The sequence below is a fragment of the Carcharhinus amblyrhynchos genome, chromosome 35 (assembly GCF_965287045.1).
Source record: "Carcharhinus amblyrhynchos chromosome 35, sCarAmb.v2.hapA, whole genome shotgun sequence".
Taxonomy (NCBI): domain Eukaryota; kingdom Metazoa; phylum Chordata; class Chondrichthyes; order Carcharhiniformes; family Carcharhinidae; genus Carcharhinus; species Carcharhinus amblyrhynchos.
The window spans coordinates 1,194,901-1,219,451 of NC_137358.1; the positions used below are offsets into that span (position 1 = coordinate 1,194,901).

The 24,551-nt window shown below is 43.0% G+C and overlaps 1 protein-coding gene across 4 annotated transcripts in view; it reads left to right on the plus strand.

The window, feature by feature from the left end:
• Positions 1–24,551, plus strand: part of LOC145361548 (CCR4-NOT transcription complex subunit 3-like) — a 75,117-nt gene that overhangs the window by 15,831 nt on the left and 34,735 nt on the right. For all 4 annotated transcript variants that reach the window (XM_080217374.1, XM_080217376.1, XM_080217377.1 and 1 more), the window contains 3 exons: positions 19,078–19,145; positions 20,939–21,006; positions 23,449–23,523. In XM_080217374.1, the coding sequence (XP_080073500.1) occupies positions 19,121–19,145; positions 20,939–21,006; positions 23,449–23,523 (168 nt within the window). In that variant the 5' untranslated portion in view covers positions 19,078–19,120. The remainder of the gene's footprint in view (positions 1–19,077; positions 19,146–20,938; positions 21,007–23,448; positions 23,524–24,551) is intronic.

A 24,551-nucleotide genomic window follows, 5' to 3' on the forward strand; every position in this document is an offset into this window, starting at 1 on the left:
TGAGCTTGGAAACGGATGTACGCCTTTTCATGAGTGGACTCTGTAATCAGCACAATGCAGAGACTTGCCTTGAGCAATGAGGCAGCTGCTTCGTCTGGGAGCAAGATTACATAAACAAAACTTGCTGCAGAAACATTCAACACTTTACCATTTGTCCTTTCATTCTAGAGGCTAAAATTACTGTAAAGTCTTAGGGAATACACTTCTTGCAAAAATATACTTTGTTCATAAAATATCTAAAAAAAATCTGAGAACAATTAAAATGGCCATCAGGAAAGTGCAGTGATATTCACATTTTCTATATTGGTGGATGAAGACAGGCATGGCTTATTCATGTGTTGTTTCCATGGTTAAATTGCTGGATAACTTGGGTAAAGAAGGGAGGCTGATTACTGGTGCTTCGCTGCATCCACAGAACCAAATCAAGTTTGGGGGAGTGAGGAAGGGGCAAATGGGGAATCAGTGAGGTACATGAGTTCCAGTGGGCCAGGTTGTAGAGATGTTGTTGTACATTTGATCAGATTCTAATGGCCATCATCACTGAAGAATTAAAGGAGATTAGGAAAGAAAATATACAGATGGTTATCAGAATGTGGAGCTTTCTGCTATAAAGTGTTGTTTAGACAGAATCTAAGGTATGTTTTGAAGAGAATTCATGCAGGTTTTTTCTTTTAAGGAGCTTTAGACCAGGTGGTTTGTTTGGATTAAAAGACAGGCAGTTACTTCACGAACAAATGGCCACCTTGTGTGCTGTAACATTCAGTTATTTGTATGATGCGTATAACTAGATCCCAGCTACAGTGTGCTTTTAATCAGATGCTGATGTTAGTGGGCATGCGACCTTACATGTAAAACCAAACTCTTGACATTGCTGTGTTTAACTGAATACTGGTGATCTGTTTAATTGGACTCCACTCTGGCCTAATTGAGATAACTCATAGCTCTAAGAAAAGGTGATGATTGCAAAACAGCTAACACAGTGCCGAGGCAGCCATAAATATAGGCTCACAGTGGAGATTGCTGATCTACAGCTGAATAACTCACATTCCATTTGTATTATGTGGGGCCTTTACAGGTGGTTAGGGGATGTAAATGCAGGCAGAGCTCTTTATTTCTACTGTAGACATACTCAGTGACTCCTCACTCATTATGCTAAAGCTAGTTAGTTCACCCATCATGTGCAGTCTGAGACCTAGAAGTTTCAGGCAGTTGGCATGAGTGTAGCAGAAATTAAATTTCTCATTTGCTCATATTTCCTCAGATTCACCTCTCCTCCACCCCACCAACATTTTCTCTTCCTCCTCCTTCTGAGGGGAAAAAGATACAAGTCTGAGGTCACATACCAACCGACTCAAGAACAGCTTCTTCCCTGCTGCCATCAGACTTTTGAATGGACCTACGTCGCATTAAGTTTATCTTTCTCTACACCCTAGCTATAACTATAGCACTACATTCTGCACCCTCTCGTTTCCTTCTTTATGAATGGTATGCTTTGTTTGTATAGTGCGCAAGAAACAATACTTTTCACTGTACGTTAATACATGTGACAATAATCAAATCAAAATCAACCTCAGAATATTCCTGATGATGCAATTTGCAGCACTTTTAGGTGTACTTGCATATTTGCTTTAACCTTAGAGCATGCAGTGTTTACTAAAACTGGTGTGCAGCGGGGAATTTTCTGCACAATTTTACTTTTAGTGAGCTTAAGCCATCCATCAACTGGAACTTTCGCATCCAAACCACAGGTCAGGCTGCTTTGCTAACAGAGGAATTGAAAGTGCGGATTTGTCGTTGGAGTGTGTATGTGCCATAACACAGACACTAGCGTATGTTAACAAGCTGTCATACATAATGGAATTATGGCAGATTAACAATCTGGTTTCAGTGATTGAACAGTTTTGGCTGTTCTTCAATCAAGGAAAAGAAATCCAATGACATCAAACACCGGGAAATAACTTGGCAATATAAATTATTCCTTTAAATCTGTAATGTTGTATTGGAGGCTCAGACAAATAATCTGACTTTAAAAAGTATCTTAACCCATCCAACATAAAGGTAGAATTCTGCAAGATTGCGTTGACTTTCAGCAATTTGTTGTCGGTTAATTTTGTGAAATGTCAATGTGCCCTTGCAGGATTCTGCCTTTATGTTGGATGGGTTAAGATACTTTTTAAAGTCAGATGACTTTTCTGAGCATCCATAACAACATTGCAGGCCCCAGTTAGTTATATTGGGAACATAACCTGGATAGCGAGTGTCTTCATGTCACAGATAATTGGCATTCAAACTCAGGATCTATTTCTCCATGTTTGTTTTTCTTCTGTGTTTTTCGTTTGTGCTATTCTGGTTGGCAGTTGGTGTCTAGTGGAGTGCCGCAGGGATTGGTGCTGGGGCCTCAATTGTTTACCATTTACATAAATGATCTGGAGGAGGGGGCTGAGTGTAGGGTAATAAAATTTGCTGATGACACGAGGATGAGTGGAAAAGCAAATTGCATGGAAGGCGCAGAAAGTCTGCAGAGAAATCTGGATAGGCTGAGTGAGTAGGCAAGGACCTGGCAGATGGAGTATAACGTTAGCAAATGTGAGGTTATCCACTTTGGCAGAAATAATAGTAGGAGGGATTATTGTTTAAAGGGCAAAAAGCTGCAGCATGCTACAGTGCAGAGGGATCTGGGGGTCCTTGGGCATGAATCGCAAAAACCCAGTCTGCAGGTGCAGCAGGTGATCAAGAAGGTGAATGGAATGTTGGCCTTTATAGCGAGGGGGATAGAATATAAAAGCAGGAAGGTCTTGCTGCAACTGTACAGGGCACTGGTGAGGCCGCAACTGGAGTACTGTGTGCAGTTTTGGTCACCGCATTTGCGAAAGGATATATTGGCCTTGGAGGGAGTACAGAGAAGGTTCACTGGGCAGATACTGGAGATGAGGGGGTTAGCCTATGAAGAGAGATTGAATAGACTGGGTCTGTACTCGTTAGAGTTTAGAAGGCTGAGGGGGAATCTTATAGAGACTTACAAGATAATGAAGGGGCGAGATAGGGTAGAGGTAGAGAGGTTCTTCCCGTTTAGAGATGATAGCAGAACTAGAGGGCACAGCCTCAAAATAAGAGGGGGGCAGTTTAGATCAGAGTTGAGGAGGAACTTCTTCACTCAAAGGGTGGTGAATCTCTGGAATTCTCTGCCCATTGAAGTGGTGGAGGCTACCTTGCTGAATATATTTAAGTCACGAGTAGATAGATTTCTGATAGACAAGGGAATTAAGGGTTATGGGGAGAAAGCGGGAAAGTGGAACTGATCCACTTCAGATCAGCCATGATCTTGTTGAATGGTGGGGCAGGCTTGAAGGGCTAGATGGCCTACTCCTGCTCCTATTTCTTATGTTCTTATGTTTTATTTGTTCACGTGTGGTGTCACATTTAGACCAGATTGGGTAAGGTGACAGTAGTTAGCACTGCTGCCTCAGGGACCAGGGTTCAGTTGCGGTCTTGGGTGACTGACTGTGTAGAGTTTGCATGTTCTCCCTGTGTCTGCGTGGGGTTCCTCCGAGTGCTCCCATTTCCTCCACCTGTCCAAACGTGTACAGATTAGGATGGATTGGCCATGCTAAATTGCCACTTGGTGCCCAAAGATGTGTAGGTTAGATGAATTAGCCATGGGAAATGTGTAGGTTTACAGGGATAGGACAAGACAGAAGGCCTGGGTAAAATAGTCTGTCAGAGAGTTGGTGCAGACTCAATGGGCTGAATGGCCTCTTTTTGCATTGTAGGGATTCTATGATAAAGGGCATTAATAAAATGGATGCATTTTTATGGCAATTGATGGTTATCACAGTTAGGTGAGCTTGCAATTCCAAATTTTAAAAAAAGATCGAATTTACTTTCCACCAGCTGCTCTGGTGGAATCTGAGCCCATGCCCCTGGTGCATGGATTACTAGTCTAACTAAATTACTGCCATTGTCACCATTTGCCCACTGATTTAGGTAAAAATAAATTGGGACAAATTTAAATGTCCTGTCTAACTTGTAGTCATTTCAAAACAACGTCTATGGAGCCAGCTTGGAGGGAAACAGAAGTCAACCGAAGGAAGCAGATGATTAAATTGGAACCTGGTGTAGTGAGGTAATGGGAAGGAATGGGCAGGACATTCTTGGGAATGCCAGAAGAATAGAATGGGATGGCATAGGATGAGATAAAACAGAATGGTGACTGGTTTTTTTTTTCATATGGCTAGGGAAGCAGTTATGGTTTAATGTTGAGGGCAGGCTAACAATCCATTCAATGGCTTATAATTTTTGCAGTGTGAACGGTTGTGATGTCACCAGGAATGGATCTCTTGGGGGAGAAGTTCAACACGTGACTAATGGTCTGACTTGGATGCCCAGAATCTGAACTTGAGCTGTTTCTCATGTTCCACATCCTCCCTGCCCTATCCTCACACAGCTGAGGGATTTCTGTGCAATTTTGAAAGCTGGAGCATCACCACTTGGGCCAGTTGTGGCTGGTGATGTTTGCGGTCAAAAAGGTATTCCATTGAGAGGTGGGGCTTTTATCGGTATAGTGTGGAGTGTGTTCCAGGAGGGGCTGTGGGATTTTAGATAAATGTGCAGCTTTTGATTGATGGCTTGGGTCAATGGGAGTGCTTTGTTAGCTCTCCCCTGCTGGTTTTCTTTGAGGAAGATACTTTCCCTGCTGATATCAGTTGGTTCAATGTGTGCCAGCATAGGAAGCAGAGCTGTGTTGGTCTCAGCGTCCCAGAAATAATCCTCATGACTGCCTGGAGGTGAATATGTACCATGTTTGTGTGGCGGCTGCTAAGCCAGGTTGAGTGGCAGAACTGTGCTGTTAGGTAGGCCAGAGCGAGTGAAGCACTGCATATTGTGTTGACTCTGTGGTCCCAAATGAGTGGTATAACAAGCACACAGTAGTAGCTCATGAAGATTAATACAGGCATGAAACATTCACTCTAATTTCTCTCTCCACAGATGCAGCCAGAGTTTTTGTGGCATTTTCTGTTTTTGAATCAGATTCCAACATCTGTAGTATTCTGCTTTTATTATACAGAAATAAAGGCTGACAAGCAGAATAAGCTATTACTTTTCAATTTTCCCTGTTAAATACAAATTACAAAAAATCTGATAAATGATCTGCCCAATGAGGGAGTCAGCACCACCTCTTCCCTCCAAGATGAGGCAGGTTTCACCCTGTTTATTTCTGGCTACTGACTGTAACGTTTCACAAAAATCTATTCCAGATGACAATCATGTTATACATAGAAACTTGTGTGACCATTCTATGATAACACAATACACATCATTTAATTTTATTATGAGAAGTAATTCCGTATTGTGATGATCTAATAATCCATTGCTTTACAGCACCTCCAGGATCTTGAAGGTCGCTGTTTCAGGTTAAATCTCTTTTTGCACCACTGTATACTCATCAGCAGTGACTGATAATTTACAACCTCCCTGTGGAGGTCCCAGATGGAATTAGACCTATTAGGTTTTGTTTCACTGATTGATTTCTATGCCGCTTAATTCAGTTGTGATTGCTCCGTCCCTGCACCTCTAACACACGCCTTCCACCAGGATGTATGCCTGAGACAGCTGAGTCCTCCCACCAAGTGCAAAAAAATCATGCATCCTAGTAGTATTGGAAAAACTAGCACAGTAACTCAGGAGATGATGTTGGAGGAGCACAGAAAGTTTGAACCTGTTCCAGATTTTTGCAACAGATGCAGATATTGTGTATGATCTATGCAGACAGATAATTGGCATCTTTGATAGGAGGAAATACACAAGCGGATTCCTTTCATGATGATGCATGTTTTTGTAGATTCAATATATCATTTGTGATTAACAAAATTGATAATGGTGTGTGCATAACTGGATTCATTGAGGGTGGTTCATGTCGAACTGGGTTCATTGAGGGTGGTTCATGTCGAGCTGGGTTCATTGAGGGTGGTTCATGTCGAGCTGGAGTCAGTGATGGTAGTTCATTTCTAACTGGAGTCATTGAGGATAGTTCTTTGATGAAAACGTTTGATGAGGCTACTGTGACTGAGATTGTGCATATGGATTTTCAAAAAAACATTTGGCCAAGATTTAATTTGGCTCATAAGAACATAAGAAATAGGAGCAGGAGTAGGCTATCTAGCCCTTCGAGCCTGCCCCGCCATTCAATAAGATCATGGCTGACCTGTCGTGGCTCAGTTCCACATTCCTGCCCTCTCCCCATAACCCTTAATCCCCTCGCTTATCAAAAACCCATCAACCCGCGTCTTAAAAATATTTAGTGAGGCAGCCTCCACCACTTCAACGGGCAGAGAATTCCAGAGATTCACCACCCTTTGAGTGAAGAAGTTCCTCCTCAACTCCGTTCTAAACTGACCCCCTTTATCTTGAGGCTGTGCCCCCTAGTCCTACTGTCCTTTCTGAGCGGGAAGAGTCTCTCCACCTCTATCCTATCCATCCCATTCATCATCTTATATGTCTCAATGAGATCTCCCCTCATTCTTCTAAACTCTAATGAGTACAAGCCTAGTTTATTCAGCCTCTCCTCATAGCTCAACCCCCTCAACTCTGGTATCAGCCTAGTAAACCTCCTCTGCACTCCCTCCAAGGCTCGATAGACTCGTTTTGAAGTGTCAGTCCCAAGGGGATGAAAAGGACATGACAGTCTGGAAATAAAACACTTGAAGTGCAGAAAGTGGAGTGGTGAGATATTGTTTTTCAAACACGATTAGTTATATAATGCAGTTTGTGAATTTGCTTACCTGCACATGTGCACTAGTTCACCCATTGCGGGCCCAAATGTTCACTTATTCATAATTTTAAAAATAAAAAACAAAAAGTAGAAACCTCCTCTATAAATTACCAGAAAAGACCACTTAAATCAAGTTTCAAAAAGGAAAGTGTACATGATACACTTCCTGCAGTAGAGAGTGAGCAGTGTTTATGGCATCTGCCATTGTTTGCATCTACATGTTGCTGCAGTTTAACCCCTAATCACAGTCCACCTCCACTTTCAATTAAAATACTGCAAGTGTGACAAGTTTTGCATTTTTCTTGTTTTCTTCTTTTATTGAACAAATACTCCTGTAAGTTTCTACTTCATTGAAAACTTTGATCTTATTGCCTTTGATCCTTCATATATGTAAAAGTTTAGGGTGGCTGGAACCTATCTCTAATTGATTCCCATGGTAAAGTGTGTCCGTTGTTCATGATTTCCCCGTTTGCTAGGTTTCACTGAAATGTAACCCCCCACCCCACGAATGATGGGACTAAACTGTACAGTGATGTTTCCAAGGAGCCACTGCTCCATCCCTTGGCTTGGGTTTTCAGGGTATCATTGCAAACCATGTATAACACTGAAATGTTATGAACAATGAGGACGATATTGACAGATTTTAGGAGGACATAGACAGATGGGTGACATGGACAGAGATATGGCAATTGACATTTAACGCAGATATCTGTGAGGTGATGCGTGTTGGTTGGAAGATCGAGAGGCAATATAAATGAATATTACAGTTTTAAAAGAGGAAGCAGGAACATAGATACCTAGGTATGTGCGTCAATCTTTAAAATTGGCAGCACAAACTTGAGAAGGCTGGTTTTAAAAAAAATGCATGGCCCGTCATCAAGGAGGAAATAGCGAGGCATCTTGAGGGGAATTGCATGATAGAGCAGACGCAGCACGGTTTCGTTAAGGGGAAGTCGTGTCTGACAAATTTATTGGAGTTCTATGAGGATGTGTCTAGGGCAGTGGATAGAGGAGAGCCGGTGGATGTGGTCTTCCTTGATTTTCAGAAGGTGTTTGACAAGGTACCTCACAAGAGGTTATTGCAGAAGGTAAGGGGGCATGGAGTTGGGGGTAGGGTGTTAGCGTGGATAGAGGATTGGTTGTCAAATAGGAGGCAGAGAGTGGGGGTTAATGGGTGCTATTCGGATTGGTGGTTGGTGACTAGTGGGGTGCCCCAGGGGTCGGTGCTGGGGCCTCAGCTATTTACCATTTATATAGATGATCTGGAGGAGGGAACCGAGTGTATGGTGTCGAAATTTGCTGATGACACCAAGATTGGTGGAACGGCAAATTGCGCGGAGGGTGTGGAGAGTCTGCAGAAGGATCTAGATAGGCTGGGTGAAAGGGCCAGGAACTGGCAAATGGAATTTAATGTTGGCAAGTGCGAGGTGGTCCACTTTGGTAGGAATAATGGTAGGAAGGACTGTTACTTACATGGCGAAAAACTGCAGCAGGCGACAGTGCAGAGGGACCTCGGGGTCCTTGTGCATGACCCAGCCTGCAGGTGCAGCAGGTGGTCAGGAAGGCTAATGGGATGCTGGCCTTCATAGCAAGGGGGATTGAATATAAAAGTAGGGAGGTCTTGCTGCGGCTGTATAGGGCATTGGTGAGGCCGCAGCTGGAGTACTGTGTTCAGTTTTGGTCGCCGCACTTACACAAGGATATTTTGGCCTTGGAGGGAGTGCAGAGGAGGTTTACTAGGCTGATGTCGGAGTTGAGGGGGTTGAGCTATGAGGAGAGGCTGAATAAACTAGGCTTGTACTCATTAGAGTTCAGAAGAATGAGGGGAGATCTCATTGAGACATATAAGATGATGAATGGGATGGATAGGATAGAGGTGGAGAGACTCTTCCCGCTCAGAAAGGACAGTAGGACTAGGGGGCACAGCCTCAAGATAAAGGGGGGGCGGTTCAGAACGGAGTTGAGGAGGAACTTCTTCACTCAAAGGGTGGTGAATCTCTGGAATTCTCTGCCTGTTGAAGTGGTGGAGGCTGCCTCGCTAAATATTTTTAAGACGCGGGTTGATGGATTTTTGATAAGCGAGGGGATTAAGGGTTATGGGGAGAGGGCAGGAATGTGGAACTGAGCCACGACAGGTCAGCCATGATCTTATTGAATGGCGGGGCAGGCTCGAAGGGCTAGATAGCCTACTCCTGCTCCTATTTCTTATGTTCTTATGAATTTTTAGCGGCATAGAGTATAAGTACACAGGTGGCATGCTAATCCTTTATAAATCACTAAGTTTCAGCTGGGGCATTGTGTCCCATTCTGGGCACCATACTTTGCAAAGTCTTATAGAGGTTGCAGCACCTCTTTCCTTGTGCTGCTTATCTCATTTGTACCTACATGAAGCACAGTACTGAATCCTCCTAAACCCTGAGCAGATCTCCTGAATTCTGGTATCACAGTCATCTGGGTTCTTGCTCCTTGCTACAGAGAACAGTGTCAATTCCCCTCACTATGCTGACCCCTACTGTTACTACATTCCTTTTGCTTCCCCCACTTGAATGGCTACCTGTACCTCGGTGCAGTGGTCAGTCAGCTGATCTATCTTGCCAGTTGAATGATTGCAGAGGTTGATGCTCCTGCCCTCTTGCTGCCCATATGTCAACAAAATCCCATTGACGGTGATGTGATTATAAGTTCCAGCCTTTATATAATCGTTTTAGGGTGGTAAATGGACAAAGAACACAAACATATCTTATGGAATTAAGGGCCTGTAACTGTGGATTTCTCAAAAAACTTGTATTCCCAATTTGGTTGTGGGGCAGATTCCTGGGAGTAATCCACTCCAGGCTATGGTGCTGGACTAGTAATGCCGGGACCCAGGTTGATGCTCTCGGGTCCTGGGTTCAAATCCCACCACGGTGGATGGTGAAACAAAAATCTGCAATTGAAAGTCTAATGATGACCATGAAACCATTCTCATATAGTTTATTAATGTCCAGTAAGGAGAATGAAATCTGCCTCCTTGATATGTGACGCCAAATCCAGAGCAATGTGGTTAACTCTTAACAGCAATGCAGCTTCTGAAATACAAGCCATTCAGTTCCAGCAACAAATGCTAGCCCAGCCAGCGACAGCGACGCCTACATCCCATAAATGAAAAAAAAGTCATGTTGGAAGCATCTGGATGTTTTTGCTCCTGAATAAAGCTAGCAAAGAGCCAGACTTAGTGTATGGTGTTACACTGGTGATCTACTGATTTGATGTCACTGATTACAGAATATTTTTCAAATATTTTTCAAAACTATATAAATTCAAGTTGTTGTATAGGTCGGAGGACCCACAGTCTGTGACGGACTGTGTTAACTAGAGGCGTGTTTTTACCTTCACCGTATTTGTAAAAAGTGAAAAAGGCAGAAATCCCACCTGTTTAAGCTTGATGCGAGGCACCTAAAATTAACATAGAACTGTGGAAACTTAGACATCACTGAACTTCCTGTTAATTTGAAAACTTCCTGTTTTTGAACTATCGAATGCAACCTCTAGTTTCTATGTTTATGTACATAGGAGAAAATGTAAACTTCTGCTGTATTACAGCTTAAGGCGCAAACCAAGATAAACAGAGTTAAAAAGAGAAGCACCCGTTGCTGAGTGCAGTGTACCCTGTTACAGGTACACAACTTTAAAGGATTTATTTTTAATTCTTTCATGGGAGGTGATGTTACCAGTTAGACCAGCATTTATATTGCCCATCTCTAATTGCCCTGAGTGGTGAGCAGCCGCCTTGAATTGTTGCAGTCCATCTGGTGTTGGTACACTCGCAGTGCTGTTACAGAGAGAGGAATGGATACGTTGCCTTTGTAGTTTGCTATAGTGCTACAGAAGGTAATTTTAATGTTTCACTGCCTGTCCTTGGTGTTGAATAATGATAGTGCTTCCACAATATTGATTACATTGTGAGTGCCAGTATTCACGGTGATGTTACAAATCCTGGTGTTAACCATCATTACTGAAGGAGTTGTGAATAGAACCGCCTGCTGATAACCCTGTGCCATCCTTAAGTAAGGAATGGTCATTGATGAAGCAGCTTTCAATAGCTGCACCAAGGAAGCTTCACTGAGGAACTCCTGCAGTGCAACTTCTGCAGATATGATGATTGACCTCTTGAAGCCTTCGTGCCTGGTAATAGCCCACCTTGATTGGCTATTTTGCCCACTTTGACTTCCATTAAGTTCATTATTCAGATGAGATGTTAAATTGAGTTACTTTTTGCTCAGTGACTAATTGATCCAATGTTGCAGGATGAAGAATAGCAGGGGAGTTGTTTCAGTTTGGACAACACATAGCATAATTAGTTCACGCTCCAACATTAGAATGTACAGGCATTTAATACAACCTTTAACTTCCCTGCCCGTTCCCCATATCTATTGATTCCCTGAGAAACCAAAAATCAGTCTATCCCAGCCTTAAATGTATTCATCCCATGGCCCTCTGAGGTAGAGAATTGCAAAGATTCATAACCCTTTGAGTGAAATAATTTCTCCTTATCTCAGTTCTGAATGATTGGTCCCATTTCCTGAGACTGTGTTCCCGTGCTTTAGATTCCCTGACCAGCTGAAACAATCTACTCTATCAAGCCCTTTCATTATGTTCGCCTTGCATTTTCCTAAACTCCAGTTTGCTCAACTTCTCATCATAGAGCAACCCCCTCATCCCTGGGGCCAATCAAGTGAATCTTCCAGTGCAAGTTTCTTTTCTTAAATGTGGAGGCTGAAACTGCACACAGTATTCCAGAAGCGTTCTTACCAAAACTTTGGCAAGAGTTCTTCATTTTTGGACTTTGGTCCCCTTGCAATGAAGACCAAGGTACCGTTTGCCTTCCTAATTGCTTGCTGCACTTGTATGTTCACTTTCTTGACCCAGTACTGTCCAAGTCCCGTTGCGTAACATCAGCACTTCCAAGTTTCTGACTTTTCAAAAAATATTCTGCTGTTTTATTCTGTCGACAAAAGTGAACAACTTCTCATTTCCTTACACTATAATCCATCTGCCTTCTTGTTGCCCACTCACTTAACCGAGTCATAGAGGTTTACAGCATGGAAACAGGCTCTTCAGCCCACTTGTCCATGCCGCCCTTTTTTTTTAAAACCCTAAGCTAATCCCAATTGCCCACATTTGGCTCACTTCCTTCCATATCCATCTTACCCAGGTAACTGTCTAGATGCTTCTTAAAAGACAAAATTGTATCTGCCTCTTCTAGCTGTGGCAGCTTGTTCCAGACACACAGCATGAACTACCTGTCTATCTTTCTCTCTCTCTCTCTCTCTGTCCTACCCATAGTTTATCTTTCCACCCATCGTCAGCAAAGCTAATTATCTGGTCATTTGTTTGTTTCTGTTTATGGGATTTTAACTGCCATTTTTGCCTGTAAAACAACAGTGGTCACACTTCAAAGGTAATTATCTGGTTTAGAATATGCAGAAAACATGATAAAAGCAACTATATAAAGGCATCTTCTTTCTTTATCAATTAAACAACTAATATTGTTCTGCCCTAGGAAACATTTGTTCATGCCTGTATTTTCTCAGGCTGATTATCAACTAGAATGTTTAAGTTAGTGGATAGACAGGCTACGAGATGTCTGTGAGAGAGTGACAGCTATATATCTGGAGAGTAAATGTTTTTATTTGCCTTTATACTGAGAATCGATGGAAAAAGGGATCACATGGGATTAGATTAGAATCATAGAGTATCAGCCTACCTGGAGGCCATCTGGCCCAACATGTCTCTCTGATAGAGCTATCTAAAGAACCCTTTTCTTATCCCACAAACCTGTCATATTTTTCTCTGAAGTATTTATTCAGTTCTGGTTTGGTTGTTTTGGGGTCAACTTTCACTCTTTTTAGGCAGTGGGTTTCAGATTGCAAGAGCTCGCTGTGTAAAACTGTTTCTTCATGTTGCCTCTGGTTTTTTGCCAATCTCCTTAAATCTGTAACCCTTGTTACTGCCCATTCTGCCACTGAAAGCAGTCTCTCTTTATTTATTGTATTAAAAACTTCTTCATTAAATTCTCTGTTCTAAAGAGAACCACCTGAGTTACTCTGGTCTCTCTGTATAAGTGAGGTCCCTCGTTTCTTGTATCATTGTAGTAAATCTCTTCTTCAGCACCTCCAAGACCTTGATTTCATTCCCACATTGTGGTGCTTGGAACTGTACTACATATCCTTTTTTTAATACAATGAGAAGATTTACTCTATGAGCTAATTATAATTACACAAAAGTCTTGTAGCTACATCTGGCCTCGAAACTCTGGGTTTAAGCCCTACCCTGAGACTTGTTGGCCTAAGTAGGAATGTCATACCATGGTTCAGCAGGTTGATAATCAGACCAAGAACTCTTCCACCACTTCCCCACTATTACCCTAAGGGCAAAACGTGTGCGTAATCCAAAACAAAAATATCGTCACCCAGAATTTGCTAATTGGGATCAGGGAGTCACTTGAAAGGAACAGTGGCTGCAAGGTTATGTGTCTCTAACCATAACCCCTCCCTGTGTCACAACATCTGGTTATAATATATGTGGTTAGTATCCAGAATGCACTCTCTGAGAATGTGGTAGAGGCAGATTCAGTTGTGGCTTTTGGGCTTTTAAAAGTTTTTGACAATTGTCCGAACAGAACAAAATGCAGGGCTACAGAGAGAAGGCAGGGCAATTGGAGGAGGTGGGTTGCTGTTGCAGCGATGGGCCGAATGGCTCTTTTCATTGCTGTAATTATCCGAAGAATACTATAGAACCTGATAACTCATCAAAGTATCTTGCGAATGCTGCATCATCCATTGTGATGCTGTGCAACTTAGGCTCAACCATACAATTGAGACTTAACTCAGCCTTTCCAGTGTAAATCTAGCTGAAGGCGTGAGGAAATGAGCAGTTTCGAAAATATTAGTCATTTGACATTAAGCAAAGGCTCGCAATCATTTGCAGGTTCAGATGAGAGCCATTGCAAAAGAGGGAAGTCAATCGAGGCGGCTGAGCTATCATCATATCACGGGCTTGTGATGCTACTTGAATCCCTGGATTGATTACCAGACAGTAAGAAGTCTCACAGGTTAAAGTCCAACAGGTTTATTTGGTAGCAAAAGCCAGTGGTGTTTGCTAGCAAATAAACTTGTTGGATTTTAACCTGGTGTTGTGAGACTTCTTACTGTGTTTACCCCAGTCCAACGTCGGCATTTCCACATCTTGGTTACCAGACCCCAGGAGATGGAAGAGAATGTTCAGGTGTGCTGCCTCCTCCTGTTTCTCTTCCCTTTCAGTCACTGGTTGACACTCCCATCTCTACTTGATGGTTCGAACCGACATTTATTGCAGTTCCAAGTCATTTTGCACACAGCCTTCCAGTGCAGATAACAGTGTTCTGATTAGTGTTAAATGTATGAAATCTTTTCTCTATTCCAGTCTGTCTGATTGGAAATTTCACCTCCACTCAGTGCCACTTGTCCGTTTGCCGAGTTATAATCGTGTTTGAATCTAATCGTGGTTGGAGTCCTAAGAAATATCACCTTGTTTCAGGAGTCCCTGAGTCTGATGGTTTTAGCTTCAAGTCCTGTGAATAACTGTGAAACATAGAACAGTACAGGCCCTTTGGCCCTCAATGTTGTGCCAAGCTATGTCCAAACCCAAGATCAAGCTATCCTACTCCCTACCATTCTGGTATTCATTCTGAAGCCTTGCCCCCTTGTCCTGGTGATTCATGTAGATGTTTAAAGTCCAATGGAACCATTTGAAGATGATCAGGGAGTTATTCTGGGGCTTTGGCCAACACTTTCTTCCTCAATGAACATCATTGTTTCTGTGGGATTTACCTGCTTTGCAAGCTGCTGCTGCTGTATTGGCTTTCCTGGAAAAGCCATTATTTTAAAGTGATGTGAAGCAATTGAAGATGTTTCTAGGAGAGAAGATGAATTGCTATGTAACTTAATAAAATAATGTAGTGTCTGTGTTGTATGTCAGATTGCAATGTTGTGTTTCGGTTTGTGGGGCTGTAATGTCAGTGTTATGGTATGTGGAGCAATGCCTGTGTTACAGTGCGTCAAGTTGAAATGCCTGTGTTACAATACAACATGCTGTAATGCTTGTTATAGTGCATCGGGCTATAATATTCATGTTAAAGTATATCAGGCTGTAATGTCTCTATTGCAGTATTGGGTTATGTTTGTATTATTGTCTGTTGGAATGCGTCTATGTTACAGGCTTTGGGACTATTAGTGGGCATAATATGTAGGGATGTGGGGTAGGCCTGGGTGAGATTGTGTTCGGTGCAGACTCGATGGGCTGAAGGGCCTCTTTCTGTACTGTAGAGTTGTATGATTCTATAATGTCTGTGTTATAGTGTGTTGGGCTGTAATGTTTGTGTTAGAATGTATCGGGCTGTAATGTTTGTGTTAGAATGTGTCAGGGTGTACTGTTTGTGTTACAGTGTGTCGAGCTGTAATGGCTGTTAACAGTGTATCATGCTGTAATGTCCATGCTATGGTGTGTCTGGCAGTAATGTCTCTATTGTACCATGTTAGATTATGTTTGTTTTACTTTATTTTGGAATGTGTCTATGTTACAGGGTGTGGGACTGTAATGTCTGTGGTTCAGGGTGTTGGTCTGTAATGTATGTTTGTGTGTCAGATTGAATATCTGTGTTACTGTGTCAGGCTGTAATGTCCGTGTTACAGTGTGTCAGATTGTAATGTCTGTGTAACTGTCAGGTTGTAATGACTGTGTAACTGTGTCAGGCTGTAATGTCTGTTACAATGTGTTGGGTTGTAATGTCTGTTACAATGTGTTGGGCTGTAATGTCTGTGTTTCAGTGTGTTCAGCTGTAATGTTTGTGTAACAGTGTATTGGGCTGTAAAGTCTGTGTTACAGGTTGTGTCAGGCTGTAATGTCTGTGCAACAGCGTGTCAGGCTGTAATGTCTGTGCAACAGCGTGTCAGGCTGTAATGTCTGTGTAACAGCGTGTCAGGCTGTAATGTCTGTGTTCTAGTGTGTTGGCCTGTGTTTATATCCTAGTTGGTGCAGGATAAGAACATAAGAACATAAGAAATAGGAGCAGGAGTAGGCCATCTAGCCCTTCGAGCCTGCCCCGCCATTCAATAAGATCATGGCTGATCTGTCGTGGCTCAGTTCCACTTTCCCGCCCTCTCCCCATAACCCTTAATCCCCTCTCTTATCAAGAACCCATCAACCCGCTTCTTAAAAATATTTAGCGAGGCAGCCTCCACCACTTCAACGGGCAGAGAATTCCAGAGATTCACCACCCTTTGAGTGAAGAAGTTCCTCCTCAGCTCCGTTCTAAACCGCCTCCCCTTTATCTTGAGGCTGTGCCCCCTAGTCCTACTGTCTTTTTTGAGCGGGAAGAGTCTCTCCACCTCTATCCTATCCATCCCATTCATCATCTTATACGTCTCAATGAGATCTCCCCTCATTCTTCTAAACTCTAACGAGTACAAGCCTAGTTTATTCAGCCTCTCCTCATAGCTCAATCCCCTCAACTCCGGTATCAGCCTAGTAAACCTCCTCTGCACTCCCTCCAGGGCCAAAATATCCTTGCGCAGGTGCGGCGCCCAAAACTGCACACAGTACTCCAGCTGCGGCCTCACCAATGCCCTATACAGCTGCAGCAAGACCTCCCTACTTTTATATTCAATCCCCCTCGCTATGAAGACCAGCATCCCATTCGCCTTCCTGACCACCTGCTGCACCTGCAAGCTGGGTTTTTGCGACTCATGCACAAGGACCCCGAGGTCCCTCTGCACCGTCGCCTGCTGCAGTTTTTCGCCACGTAAGTAATAGTCCTTCCTACCATTCTTCCTACCAAAGTGGACCACCTCACACTTGCCAACATTAAATCCCATTGACCCCCACTCTCTGCCTCCTATTTGACAACCAATCCTCTATCCACGCTAACACCCTACCCCCAACTCCATGTCCCCTGACCTTCTGCAATAACCTCTTGTGAGGTACCTTGTCAAACGCCTTCTGAAAATCCAGAAAGACCACATCCACCGGCTCTCCTCTATCCACTGCCCTAGACACATCCTCATAGATCTCCAGTAAATTTGTCAGACACAACTTCCCTTTAATGAAACCGTGTTGCGTCCGCCCTATCAAGCATCCCTGCATAAAACTGAACTTTGAACAAAGACAGCCACTAAATAAAATCCAACATGCAGAACGATGCTGGTGAATTTGTTGATCTTTATGTTTCTTATGTTTTATGTTATGCTTCAAATCAACCTCGCTGATGTTGACAAAGTAACAGGAAGGTTTAATGGCCAGCACAGAACCTATGCTATCTGTGGAGCTATCTGTAGGATGGGTGAATCAGACGATTGCATCTTGGGGCTGGCTAAGAATGATGGCTTTGTGGCCAAAACTGCCTAACAAACTGAAGGCGTGGGTTATGGGAAGTTTCATGTTTGTATTGAAATAAAAAGTCAAGCAAAAAATTTTTAAAAAAGTGTTGGCCTTTTGGCTAAGATCAAGTGTAGTATTGACATGCTGTGGCTTAGTTGAAGTCATTAGGTTAATTTTAGCTTAATTTGAAGCATTTTTGAAAGCGGCATCGGTTTCGTTAAGGGGAAGTCGTGTCTGACAAATTTATTGGAGTTCTATGAGGATGTGTCTAGGGCGGTGGATAGAGGAGAGCCGGTGGATGTGGTCTGTCTTGATTTTCAGAAGGCATTTGACAAGGTACCTCACAAGAGGTTATTGCAGAAGGTAAGGGGGCAAGGAGTTGGGGGTAGGGTGTTAGCGTGGATAGAGGATTGGTTGTCAAATAGGAGGCAGAGAGTGGGGGTTAATGGGTGCTATTTGGATTGGAGGTTGGTGACTAGTGGAGTGCCCCAGGGGTCGGTGCTGGGGCCTCAGCTATTTACCATTTATATAGATGATCTGGAGGAGGGAACCGAGTGTATGGTGTCGAAATTTGCTGATGACACCAAGATTGGTGGAACGGCAAATTGCGCGGAGGGTGTGGAGAGTCTACAGAAGGATCTAGATAGGCTGGGCGAAAGGGCCAGGAACTGGCAAATGGAATTTAATGTTGGCAAGTGCGAGGTGGTCCACTTTGGTAGGAATAATGTAGGAAGGACTATTACTTACGTGGCGAAAAACTGCAGCAGGCGATGGTGCAGAGGGACCTCGGGGTCCTTGTGCATGAGTCGCAAAAACCCAGCCTGCAGGTGCAGCAGGTGGTCAGGAAGGCTAATGGGATGCTGGCCTTCATCACGAGGGGGATTGAATATAAAAGTAGGGAGGTCTTGCTGCGGCTGCATAGGGCATTGGTGAGGCCGCAGCTGGAGTACTGTGTTCAGTTTTGGTCGCCGCACTTACGCAAGGATATTTTGGCCTTGGAGGGAGTGCAAAGGAGGTTTACTAGGCTGATACTGGAGTTGAGGGGGTTGAGCTATGAGGAGAGGCTGAATAAACTAGGCTTGTACTCGTTAAGAGTTCAGAAGAATGAGGGGAGATCTCATTGAGACGTATAAGATGATGAACGGGATGGATAGGATAGAGGTGGAGAGACTCTTCCCGCTCAGAAAGGACAGTAGGACTAGGGGACACAGCCTCAAGATAAAGGGGAGGCAGTTTAGAACGGAGTTGAGGAGGAACTTCTTCACTCAAAGGGTGGTGAATCTCTGGAATTCTCTGCCCGTTGAAGTGGTGGAGGCTGCCTCGCTAAATATTTTTAAGAAGCGGGTTGATGGGTTCTTGATAAGCGAGGGGATTAAGGGTTATGGGGAGAGGGCGGGAAAGTGGAACTGAGCCACGACAGATCAGCCATGATCTTATTGAATGGCGGGGCAGGCTCGAAGGGCTAGATGGCCTACTCCTGCTCCTATTTCTTATGTTCTTATGTTATGGGGAGAGGGCGGGAATGTGGAACTGAGCCACAACAGATCAGCCATGATCTTATTGAATGGCGGGGCAGGCTCGAGGGGCTAGATGGCCTACTCCTGCTCCTATTTCTTATGTTCTTATCTCGGCCTTTTGGCTAAGAGGCAAATGAGATCAAGCCTTGGAGGAGGAGCTCTGCCTACTCCAATCAGCTTGGATCATGTAGATCAAGCCCAAGGCAGGATCAGGAATGTCCCAACTTATTGAGACTCTGAATTGGACTTAATTTGATTGAATTTGAATAAAAACAAAAAAATACAGTGTTGGTGATAGTATCCGTGTTATGATGTGTCAACTTGTGCTTAACACTAATGCTTATTTTTGATGATATTTTCAACAGTCACTGACTACAAATTTTCTCTGTTTTGCAGCGCACTGGAGCATGGTTTTAAGGCACTGACTGGTCGTTCAGTCATGGCTGATAAAAGGAAATTACAAGGTAAGGGATTAGTCTGTGGGTTGTGTTTATATTTGTTAAGGGAGGGGATTAATACTCATGGTGTAGATACTCTGGTTCCTGTCTTCCTGATGCTTGCATATCCGACTGTGCATGAGCTGTGGTGATGGGTTTATGAATTGATTGGAGAATGGGGCAGATTATTTGCTTTGACAAAGGATCGGCTGGACTCGAAAAGTCATCTGTTTTCTCTGCTTATAGATGCTGCCAGACCCGCTGAGATTTCCCAGCATTTTCTCTTTTGGTTCAGATTCTAGCATCCGCAGTAATTTGCTTTTATCCAGATTATTGGTCTCTCTGATTTGCTCCGGAATGTTGAACAAGATTCTTCATGTTGCCTGTTTCGTTCACTCGCTAGCTTTAGAGAGCACAGGTTGTGTTAAAAGATAATTGCAGCGTAATTGTTCCTCTATCCCACGACATTAATTGCTCTTGAGATTCTTGCTGAATTTGATTCATTTGCAGCCCTTCCTTACTCCATTCACCAGCTCCCTTTAATTAAAGAGTCACCAACAGTAATTGACAAATAAAATATTAATTTAGGCTGGTTTTTAAGAAATATAAACTCTGAATCTTAATAGTAGACAATGTCTTAATATTTGCATACCTAAATTTCATTCTCTCTCAGTATACCTAGAGTTTATAAAATGTATTTTTTTTATCAGTGTCACAAGTAGGCTTACGCTAACATTGCAATGAAGTTACTATGAAAATCTCCCAGTTGCCACACTCCGGCTACACTGAGGTCGAAGTTAGCACGGCCAATGTACCTAACCAGCATGTCTTTTGGACTGTGCGAGGAAACTGGAGCGCCAGGAGGAAACCCACGCAGACACAGGGAGAACGTGCAAAGTCCGCACAGTCTTGGACAGTGACCCAAGCTGGGAATCGAACCCGGGTCCATGGTGCAGTGAGGCAGCAGTGCTAACCACTGTGCTACCCCGGTGCCGGAGCGTGGCATCTAGGAGATCTTCACAGTAACTTCATTGCAGTGTTAATGTAAGCCTACTCATGATACTAATAAATAAATGAAAAGTTCCGTTTCGATTACTAGTCTATGAAATGACTCTTTCTGCCCGTGAGATATACTGTACTCCGGTGAAGCCTGTAGCTAACCTGCTGCCTGGTTTTTATACAGGCCGGAAATACCACAGCTGGGTCAGCAATAATTTACTGTGTTTTCTAGATGTGTGGGCCTCCCTCTACACATACACACTACACAGTATGAGGAAAAGTACCCCAAGCAGTAAACCCTGATTCTCAATTGTAGTCAGTAATAAAAAAAGATTTCACTTAGATCCAGGGATTCTGAAAAAGATGTGGGATCTCTGAGTTGGGCGAGAGGGGTGAGCTTTTGAGTGAGGGGGTGTGATTCTGGGGGGTAGGGGGTCTCTGAGCAGGGTCTGTAAATGGGAGTGTGAGGGATTTGAGAAGAGGGAGCATTGAGTCAAGTATAGGGTCCCAGTAAAGAGAGGCATTTTGTGTGCAAGTGTGATACCTGATGTTATACCATATTGCCTGGGGGTATTGTGGAAAATGTCTCTCTGTAAACCTCCAGAAAGTCCATCTTTCACATCTTCAATTAAAATGAATACGGGCGGACTTGTAATGTTGCTGTGTGTACCTGGTTTATCCAAATACATTGTCTAAGGATTTAATAGGAAATGGGATTTTTCCCCTTTCGGTTTTATGGTTAATTTAAAATAATTGTCCGTCACAAGTGAACATTGTAACTCAAAAGAAATATTAACTCCTTTCAATTTGCTATCCTGCAGGAGAAATTGACCGCTGTCTGAAGAAAGTCAGTGAGGGTGTAGAAACCTTCGAAGATATCTGGCAAAAGGTAGAGTTGGTCGAAGCTGGTTGCTTCCAGGTTGAGATCAGGTTCCTCACGAAGTTATTTACAGACTGATACACTCATTCTCTGTTTAATGGTGCACATTTCCCTGCCATCCCATTTTAAACTGGGAACAAACGATTATTTAAAAGTCTTGCCTCTCACACTGCAGTCATTTCATTTCTTTGCATGTTTTCAACTGTGACACCTCATGGCAAAAGTAATTGTCAAAATTTGTTCTCACAATCGCAGTTGCTCCCATCCATCCAGTCACCTCTGTCACCAATAGCCATGTATGTCCTTGCTTCCCAATTAGTGCTTCATGAGAGATTAAGAATTTTGAAATTTAATAAATATTTGTTATTGATAGTTAACTACTTGCACACGTTAGCAGCATTTTCTGACTTTTTTACTGTAACATTTATTTTATACATTTGTTGCAAAATATAAGAAATTAAAATTGCCCCTGTGAGATTTTATTTCATTAAACTGAATTCAAAAAACAGAGTAGTAAAGGGTGACCACGCTTAGATGAACCCCTTCTGTTGCTGAAAAAAAAGGAAATTTAACTCTATATAGCTCTCAAAAACCGATGTAGATTTCAGCCAAGTTTAATTTGACGAGGGACAAATTAGTCATGTCCAGAATCTATGGAGATAATGTCATAATGTCTGTAGAGTGTACTTTACCTCTGTTAGATTTTTCATTTGCCCTGTGATGATCAAATATTGCGCTTAGAGGGCAAAGGGCACTGTTATTGGCAGGTTCTAGGTTTTCTTGACCTATCTCTCTCTTTCCTCGTCTTCTGTTCCTCTTAAATCTTTACCCTGTTCATTCTTTCTTTTTGCTTCACCCTTTTTCTCTCTGCTCCCTGAACTTGACATTACGGTGTGGGCCTTACCCAATGACGGTGAGATTATGAGATCTGAGGGCAAAAAGATTAGTTGAAATTGTTACAGAGTTTTGTTTGTAGCCCTTTAACCTCTCTCAAAATCAGTATATGAATGTTTATGTTAAGTTCCTGGCACTTCCAAGCTGGTTGAATTAGCTGATTTTAAGCTGTTAGTCATTACCAGTGATGACTAGCTTTGTGTTATTGTTTGATGGTGTTCGTGGCTCTTTTCTCTTTTTAAAACTATTTTTACAGTTGATGATTATTTTTCACTTACCAACTTGAGTAATTTCCCAAATACTCACCGTTTTAAGGCTTCCAGGTTTGTGTTCTTCCAGCTGCAGATGATGTTACTCCTTGTGTGGGATGAAGTCCATCTTCATCTGTCTTGTACATGGACAGAAAAACCTCTACAAATTCTAGAATAAAGGCAGGCAAGTGTGATAGTGCTGGTCAGTTCAAGTTGCAAAACCACGTGTAGGATTATAACTACTGGGATCCCATTTATTGGGTTGCAATCAGTGCCATAACTGGAAGGGAGCAGCAGTAAGGGATCACTGAGTGTGAGTATGAGAAAAAATATTCTTCCTGAGTATTGTGGCCAGTAAAATAATCTAAATTCGGTTGCTGGGTACAGAGAATATTATCAATTTGTACTGTGTGTTAGTGAAATAATCAGCAAAGTCAGTACTCAGCTACTGACAAGCCAGGACTGCCAACTAACAGGTAGTTAAGCAGTTTAAAACAAGCTGGAAACCTCGTGAGTCTGATGGACTGCACATGGTGGCACAGTGGTTGACATTGCCGCCTCACAGCGCCAGGGACCTGGATTCAATTCCAGCCTTGGGTGACTGTGTGACATTTTTAGCATTCTCCCCATGAGTTTCCTCCCTCAGTCGAAAGATGTACAGGTTAGTGGATTGACTAAGATAAATTGCCCCTTAGTGTTCTAAGATGTGTAAGTTAGGGGAATTAGTGGGATAAGTGTGTGGGGTTAAGGGAATGGGGTGTGGGTTGAACCTGAGTAAGATACTTTGGGAGTTGATGAGCTGAATGGCCTCCTTCTGCAGTATAGGGTTTCTATAATTCTGTCCGTGCAGTGAAGCTCCGAAACTGCCAGTCTTATTCAGTTTAGTGGGGGTTAAAGGAAGCCACTATGTCAGATCTAGATTGAAAAACGCAACTTGGAGAAGTGGGATGAAAGTGGAGGAAGCCGAACTGGAAAGCTTTGATCTAAATGTTAATTAAACGGAACATTAGCTATGACTAAAATATTGAGGAATTCTTTTAACCTCAGTTTCTTCAATACCATTGTTGAGGTTTTTATGATGTTTAAAGACAGGACAGCCTAAAATACTGAAAACTGTATTGATCTATGCAGTGCCTTTCTCAGTAAAGGTAAGTGAGCCTGGATGGCCTGACCTGGATTGTCATTGTGATTCAGCTGTCCCTTGTTCCTTGAGCGAACATTAGTGCTGAGCTAGTGACAGATGTCCTGTGTCTTTGGTAAGCAGTGACAGCAATGCCGTTTTTAACAGCATCTTCTTGTAAAACAGGTTCACAGCGCAGCAAACGCAAATCAGAAGGAAAAATATGAAGCAGACCTGAAGAAGGAAATTAAGAAACTGCAGGTGAGAGAAAGGGCCCGAGGCGGAGGGTTTTACTTTTGCTGTTAAGCGGTTCCATGAACAGGAGTTAAATGCAGGCTGCCCTCTGTGGTGCTCACATGATTTGGTTCAGCACCCATGGCTGAAACACAACAGTCACTGGTGTGAGTGGACGGGTTGCGCATTTAATCAGCTGATCATCTTCAGTAACAGCTTGTGTGTTGGTGAAAAGATTGTTTCTCCCATGGAATTTTAAAAATTCTTTAATGGGATGTGCACATTGCTGGCAAGGCCAACATTTGTGTCCCATCCCTAGTTGCCCTTGAGAAGGCGACAGAGTTACAGCCTGGTGCTGCAGTGCATCCTGTGCAGGTACTCCCTCAGTGCTATAAGGGAGAGAATTCCAGGATTTTGATTCTGTGACCCTGGAGTAACAGCAGTATATTTCCAAGCCAGAGTTGTATGGCTTAGAGGAGAACTTGCAGGTGGTGGTGTGCCCATATGTCTGCTGCCCTTGGCCTTCTAGTGAGTAGAGCTCTTGGGTTTGAAAGGTGCTGTCAAAGGAGCTTTGGTGAGTTACTGCAGTGCATCTTTTATATTGTGCACACTGCTGCCACTGTGCAAAGGTGGTGGAAGGAATGCCGATTATCCAGGCTGATTTGTCCTGGGTAGTGTCAAGCTTCTTGACTGCTCTCAGAGCGGCACTCATCCAAGTAAGTGAAGAATTTTCCATCATGCTCCTGACTTGAACCTGATAGATAATGAATTCTGGGGAGTCAGGCAGTGAGTTACTTGGCTTGGAATATTCATATTGCTGATCCAATTCCTGGTCAGTGGTAACCCCAGGATGTTGATAGTGGGAAATTCAGTGATGGTAATGCCATTGCATGTCAAGGGGAAATGCTTAGATTCTTTCTTATTGGAAATGATCGTTGCTGGACACCTATTCCTTGCCAGTTATTGCCAAACCTGAATGTTGTCCAGGTCTTGCTGTATATGGACACAGACTGATTCAGTACCTGAAATTGCTCATGTATTCTGACCTTAAGATG